At 44.1% G+C, this 8,028-nt stretch overlaps 1 protein-coding gene across 1 annotated transcript; it reads left to right on the top strand.

Annotated features, from left to right (window-relative positions):
* Positions 1–1,087: 1,087 nt before the first annotated feature.
* smim8 (small integral membrane protein 8) lies at positions 1,088–7,703 on the top strand. Its single transcript, XM_079996576.1, has 2 exons — positions 1,088–1,342; positions 6,399–7,703. The coding sequence occupies exons 1-2, from the start codon at positions 1,226–1,228 to the stop codon at positions 6,555–6,557; spliced, it is 276 nt and encodes a 91-aa protein (XP_079852702.1). The 5' UTR covers positions 1,088–1,225; the 3' UTR covers positions 6,558–7,703.
* Positions 7,704–8,028: the final 325 nt, after the last annotated feature.

Genomic DNA, 8,028 nt, shown 5'->3' with positions numbered 1-8,028 from the left:
ATATATATTTATATATAAATATATATATATATTTTTTGAAGGCTACTATATATAGATATTTATATATACAGTATATATATTTATATATATATACTGTATGTGTGTGTGTATATATATATATGTATATATATATATATATATATATATATATATATAAAAACTTCAATAGTAACTTCTTAACTTACCTTATAACTTACCTTCTCTTAACTTCTTACCTTACCTTCTCTTAACTTAACTTCTTAACTTACCTTCTTAACTTAGCTTCTTAACTTAACTTCTTTTAACTTCTTAACTTACCTTCTCTTAACTTAACTTCTTAACTTTACTTCTTAACTTACCTTCTCTTAACTTAACTTCTTATCTTAACTTCTTATCTTACCTTCTCTTAACTTACCTTCTTAACTTAGCTTCTTAACTTAACTTCTCTTAACTTCTTAACTTACCTTCTTAACTTACCTTCTTAACTTAACTTCTTAACTTACCTTCTTAACTTACCTTCTTAACTTAACTTCTTAACTTACCTTCTCGTAACTTACCTTCTTAACTTACCTTCTCTTAACTTACCTTCTTAACTTACCTTCTCTTAACTTACCTTCTCTTAACTAACCTTCTCTGCAGTGCATTGCACTGCTGCCTCACAGCAAGAAAGTCCTGGGTTTGATTCCCGCCTGGGGCGCTGTTGGCACCGTGCTCCAGTGGGTTATCTCCCTATGAGGGTCTTTTCTGTGTGGAGTTTGCATGTTCTCCCCGTGCTCACATGGGGTTTCCTCCACCTCACGTCAGTAAGGACACCCACCAAAAACATGCCCCCATCATGGTCTGACCAGCGATGGACACTCGTTACCAGGTCCCCGGGCGTCGAGGAATGCTGCCACTGCTCCTGGCTGAAGGACAAAGAAGAGGCCTCATTTCACCAGCACCATGCAAAGCACGTGTGCATGTGTTGTGTGATAGTTGAAGATTCTTCTTCTTCTTAACTGACCTTCTAACTGTAATTCCCTCCCTTGCCGCTCCGCCATGGGGGGCGCTGCTGTTTTATCCTGATCCGCTTGTTGCGTCTCATCTGCGCTCGTTGACGGCGGTGACGTTGAAGCATGGCGGCAGCGCCCGGGTCGCGGTGACGTCATATCTGCATCTTGTTGTTGTTGACGTTTCGTCATTCGATCCCTGACGACCTTCTCGCTGATGTAGTTTGACGGACCGGGACCGGGACCTGCATCGGGACATGGAGTCCGGGGAGAAGGAACGTCCGAAGAAAGAGGCTTTTCGAGAACCGGGGCTCAGGGGAGCCCGGACCACGAGCCTGTTCCGAGCCGTGAACCCGGAGCTCTTCATCAAGCCGGTCAGTCCAGGCCCCCTACTCAACCACGTTATTAATAATAATAACAACAATAATAATAACAACAACAACAACAACAGCATCAGAAAACTGCGTTAAAGTGTAAAAGAACGTTGAAGTTGTTTTTATAACTGATGTTTTCAGTTTGAACAGAGTATTCACTCGAATTAGAATAACAACATATTCATAATCAGTTGATGTGCCACAACGACTAAAAGCATTATCCATGGAAACATATACGTAGAATGGTTAACAACTGAAGACACACACACACACACACACACACACACGTTGTGGCTAATCTGTGTGTGTTGTGGCTCACACGGTGGTGCAGTGCATTGCACTGTTGCCTCACAGCAAGAAGGTCCTGGGTTTGATTCCCGCCTGGGGCGCTGTTGGCACCGTGCTCTGGTGGGTTATCTCCCAAATAGGAGCCTTTCTGGGTGGAGTTTGCATGTTCTCCCCGTGCTCACATGGGGTTTCCTCCACCTCACGTCAGTAAGGACCCCCACCAAAAACATGCACCATCATGGTCTGACCAGCGATGGACACTTATCACCTGGTCCCCGGGCGCGTCCACGCACGCTGCCCACTGCTCCTGGCTGTGCCCCCGGAGGAAGGACAAGCCAGGATGGTTAAAAGCAGAGGAGCCATTTCACCGGCACCATCAAAGCATGTGCGTGTGTGTGTGTGTGTGTGTGTGTGCAAGCATGTGTTGTAGTGTGGTGTGTTGTGTTGCGTGATAAATAAAGACTGTTTCTTTCTTCTTTCTTTCTTTTCTACAAATCAGCCACAACATTAAAACTACCACTAATAACACTAATATTGTGTAGCTCCCCCTGGTGCCACCAAAACAGCTGTGACCTGTGGAGGCAGTGACTCCACCAGACTCTGAAGGTGTCCTGTGGTATCTGGCACCAAGACGTTAGCAGCAGATCCTTTAAGTCCTGGGAGTTGGAGTTGGGGCCCCCATGGATCAGGCTTGTTGTTCCAGCACATCCCACAGATGCTCCATGGGATCAGACCCTAACCCCACCCACCCACATGATGTAGAAGAAAAGGTGATTCTTCAGACCTCCACCTTCATCCATTGCTCCATGGTCCAGTTGTGACGCTCACATGTCCATTGTAGGGGCTTTCAGGGGTGGACAGGGGTCAGCATGGACACTGTGAGCTCCCATACGCAGCAAGCTGCCATGCACTGTGTGTTCTACACCTTTCTATCACAGCAACATTCACTGTTTCACCACTTTGTGCTACAGTAGTTCTTCTGTGGCATCGAACCAGACGGACTGGACTTCACTCCCCACATGCATCAATGAGCCTTGGGCCCCATGACCCTGTCGCCGGTTCAGCGGTCGTCCTTCCTTGGACACTTTTGGTAGTAACCACTGCAGAGCGGGAACAGCCACAAGACCTGTGCTTGTGGAGATGCTCTGACCCAGTCGTCCAGCATCACAATGTGCTCCTTGTCAAAGTGGCTCAGATCCTTACGCTGCTTCAACACATCAACTTAAACTACTCACTCTTCACCCGCTGCCTCATTTATATGTGTGTATATATATATATATATATATATATATATATATATATGTGTATATATATGTGTGTGTATATATATATATATGTGTGTGTGTGTGTGTGTATATATATATATATATATATATATATATATATATATATATATATATATATATATATATATATATATAACACTATATATATAGTATATAGTGGCGCCGCCCCTTGCAGTCACCTGCGCCAGTATTTTTTTCCGTTATCATAATTTTTTCCAAAAAAGCATCAGCAGTTATCTCTTACGGCTGCGATGCACTTGTGGATATAAAAACTTCCCTAAAAGAACAAGTTTGGGACTTTTTATCCGTGGAACTAGAGTGGCCGATTGAAATTTTACGCGCCAAAACTCACCAACAACAACCAAATTGGAGCCGCTGTTCCACGAGCAGGCCCATGGAGAAAGCACGGTGGTGAACGAGGTGGCATTCGGGTCAGAATGAGGACGCAACCTGAGCGTCCACCTCTGCCAAGCATCCTTCTTACAACGTTCAGTCCCTGGAGAACAAGATGGATGAACTTCGAGCGAGGATTAAATTCCAACGGGATACAAGAAACTGTTGTGTCCTCTGCCTGACGGAAGCATGGTTGAACCTGCTGGTGCCGGATGAAGCCATCCGTCCAGCCGAGTCCTTCTCTGTGTTCCGCGGCGACAGATCGGGGGAGTCGGGAAATCCAAAGGTGGAGGCGTCTGCCTAATGGTAAACAACCGCTGGTGTAACCCAAACAACACCAAGTCTCTCTCCCGCTCCTGCTCGCCGAACCTGGAACAGTTGACAATCTTATGCCGTCCATTCTACCTCCCCCGGGAATTCAGCACGGTTATCATCGCAGCCGTTTATATTCCCCGCAAGCGAACACCGACACAGCTCTGTCAGACCTGTACGATGTGTTGTGCAGATTTCAAAACAAACATCCCGACGCGGCTGTGGTGGTGACTGGGGACTTTAACAGGGCCAACCTTAAAAAAGTTCTGCCTTATTTCCACCAACACATCGCGTGTGCCACCAGGGGAGATCGAACTTTGGACCATTGTTACACACCGTACAAGAACGGATACAAGACATTCTCACTCCCTGCTTTCGGGAAATCAGATCACACTACGATTTCGCTAGTTCCCGTTTACAGGCCTCTGATCGCGCGAGAACTGATGGTGACGAGGAAAAGGCAAAGCGGTGGACGGACCAATCAGAGGCTGCGCTTCAGGACGCTCTGACTGACGTCAACTGGGACATGTTCCAATCAAGTTCAAGTAACGTCAGCGAGTTTACGGATGTAGCGGTGAGCTTCGTGGCTATGTTAGCACACAGCATCGTTCCCACGGTGAAAGTTCAGATATTTCCAAACCAGAATCCGCGGGTCGATAAATCCATCCGCTGCGCTCTGAATGCTCGCACACCCGCCTCAACGGCGGTCTTGTATCCGGACAATTACAAGGCGGCGTCGTACAATCTGCGGAGGGCGGTGAAGGACGCTAAACGGACGTACAGAGAGACCGTGGAGTTACAGATTGAGCGGGGGGACACCAGACGCTTGTGGGAGGGGCTGCGGACAATAACAAACTACAAGAGCAGCTCCTTCCCAGCCACGAGTGTGGACGCCTCCCTGGCCAACCAACTGAACTCCTTTTATGCGCAGTTCGAGTCTGGCAACAGCACAGCTAGCTCGCCGGCTAATTGGAGTTACACAGCTGGGGATGAGCGCGCACTCTCAGTGTCCGAGCATGACTTCAGGAAGGCTCTGATGCGGGTGAACACCAGGAAAGCTGTAGGCCCAGACGGCATATCTGGGCGAGTACTGAAGACCTGTGCTCACCAGCTAGCTCCGGTGTTCACTACAATATTCAACATCTCCCTGGCTGAATCAGTGGTCCCATCCTGCTTCAAGAGGTCCACCGTCGTTCCTGTCCCGAAGATCGCCTCTCCAACCTGCCTGAATGACTACCGTCCGGTGGCCCTCACCTCGGTGGTCATGAAGTGTTTCGAGAGGTTGATTAAGGATTACATCTGCGCCTCCCTTCCCCGCACCTTGGACCCGTTGCAGTTCGCGTACCGGCAGAACAGATCCACGGATGACGCGGTCTCCCAGGTACTGCACACCACGCTCACGCACCTGGATGGCCAGAAGGGGGCCTATGTGAGAATGCTGTTCATTGATTATAGTTCAGCTTTCAACACCATAGTCCCCACCAGACTGGCTGTCAAGCTGAAGGAGCTCGGACTGAATGCACCGCTGTGCGCCTGGATCCTGGACTTCCTCTCAGCCCAGCCCCAGGTGGTCACAGTGGGGAAGCACACGTCAAGCTTCCTCACCCTGAACACAGGATCCCCCCGGGGTTGCGTCCTCAGCCCCCTACTGTACTCCCTGTACACACATGACTGTGTGGCCAGGTCACTGTGTGATTATTCTATCGTATTTGACCTCCTGCATTACGTTTTAGGAATCAGTTAGTTAGTCAATTAGAAATTCTTAGGTAGCTACTTCAGTCTAGGACATATTGTGTGTAATCACTGGGTGCGTTGCATTGACATTTCGCTGCATATATGTATGAAAGTATGTATATGTATGTGACGAATAAACCTCTTGAATAATAATATATAACACAATATATATAAATATAATATAACACTATATATAATAATAATAATAATATATAACACAATATATATAAATATAATATAACACTATATATAATAATAATAATAATATATAACACAATATATATGTAAATATAATATAACACTATATATAATAATAATAATAATAATATATGACACTATATAAATAATAATAATATATAGAAATAAACTTAAAAATTAACTCTGGCAAAAATGTATGTAAGAATTTAAGAATTCAGGCTGCATTCAGGTGAGGATGAGCTGTCGACGTCAGGTGACCTTCACTGTGTTCAGGCTGATCCACAGAAAGTGTTTGGTTCATCTTTTCACCTCGGTCACCGTGGAAACCAGGACAATGGTGTCTGACTTAAATGATCATGATATCAAACAAGATCCAGGTTTTAAACAGATCCATCAAACCGCTTGAAGGTTGTGTGTTTTCAAACCGGAAATATCCTTGATACCAACTCACAGGGCTACATCACCATTTTACAAAAACACAAGACGTTTCACATCAGTATTATAAAGAATATTATATCAATGCATCTCCCAGTCCTGATTTATATGCATTCAAACTATGCCTGTTTATGTTAACTCTGCATCAGGTTGAGGTAGTATCTGTTCTGTTCTTTTAATGATCCAAATCAGAATATATATTATACACAACAAGAAAGAAAAAGTTTAGGAGAAATTGTAATTGGAACCATAGTATGTGTAATTATGATGTCATACAGAATAACAGCAGTAAAACATGACAACCTCATTCCATGACGATACAATAGCACTGAGTGATGACAATATCAAATAATTTTTTGTAGTTATTGATTTATTTGACAGATGTGAAACGTCCCTGACTCTGTTTCCAGAACAAGCCTGTGATGGCGTTTGGTTTGCTGAGCATCACGCTGTGCGTGGGCTACCTGGGCTACCTGCACGCCGTCAGGGACAACCAGCAGCCGCTCTACGAGGCCGTGGACGGCGACGGGGAGAAGCAGATGAGGAGGAGGACGTCCCGGTGGGACTGAGGCCACGCCCCCACGGCCACGCCCGCCCGGCCTCTCTCCAAACAGTCCGGCGGCTTCTCCTTTCGCTGCGTCGCTGTTTTCACTCCTTGATTAAACATCTGAGACACGTTGAGCAGAGCTTCAGAAACACCGTCTTTCAGGTTGTTCTCTGTGATGATGTCATATGTTTAGTATTATCTTTGCAGCCTGGTGATTCCCTTTGTGAATGTTTAAGATTCTGCTTTAATCATACAAATACAAAACTATGAAGAGAAAGTGTTGTCAATTGTTACTTTATAAAGTCCTATAAATATATTCCTAAATAAAATCAAATCCGACCTCTAGCGGTGAAACAACGACAGCAGAACATGTTTATTTTCTAATGATTGACTTTGCTCTTAAAAAGGATCTGAGTCATGAGAACTTTTAACATGTCAGTTGAACTGTTCTAAACACAGTTTAATATGCAGCCATCCACCAAACCACACTTTTATCTCAGCACAACTGTGGCTTCACTTTTACACTTTCTGCCAAAATTCCTCCTCACGCCGGGAAGTTGAAAGCTTCCACTCCGTGCACCCGCACCAGCAAAATAAAAACATCTGTGAACCAAACTGGAGGAGGAAACAGGTTTATTTACTCAGAGCGTCTGCGTCGTGTCGGCTTTGGACGTGAGCTTCATCCTGCTGCGTAATTATTCTAAATGGATGCATTTAGCGTCTTTAACCTGTGTTCAGGGAGTGACGGTGCAGGTGCTTTAAACGTCATTGTCTTCATTTTGAAAAGTTTTTGGGAACGTCTTCGTTTGAAGAGCCTTCCCCGCTCCGCTCATTTCACAAAGAACCATCAAGCAGCCTCACTCATTTACCATATACCTGCTCTGGGAATATTTCATTCAACCTTGTGGACACGGTGAGTCGGGCTACAATGAAGTTGTCCCCCGGCCACAAAATAATGTAAATGAATTATTAACAAGTTCAGCATCACACCAATGACAGCAAAACATTGAAGCGATTGAATAAAGTTTCCACCAGAGGGAAGCAGAGTCCACTGAGCTGCATCATTCTGCAAGGTTTTCGTTTTTCATGAGCAAGTTTTTCAATGCATTGGTCACTGTAATTGCCTTATAACTTGGCATATATTTGAATCAAATTGTATTTATTATTTATGCGTTTATTATTGTTTCTTTTGTTTGTGTAATAAATATGAATGAATGAATGAATATGAAACAGAGTCGCTGTAACAGAGCATGAATGTTTAGTACTATACTTACCAAAAGTAATAATATTAATCATTATTATATCGATATGAATTATCATTATTTTTATTTTATTTACTATTATATTGATCAGTATATTATTATTATTATTATTTATATTATTATTATTATTATTATTATGGCCTATGTGCACATAATGATTCCCAAAGCCACGTTGGTAAAGCAAGGTGATCACTGAGGTCCAAGAGTTAAAATAGTAAAGTGTTTGCTATG

Source organism: Zeus faber (assembly GCF_960531495.2).
Source record: "Zeus faber genome assembly, chromosome: 2".
In the NCBI taxonomy this organism is placed as follows: Eukaryota; Metazoa; Chordata; class Actinopteri; order Zeiformes; family Zeidae; genus Zeus; species Zeus faber.
Note: the sequence above shows the minus strand (reverse complement) of the source record. Positions and strands in the feature narration are given on the sequence as shown.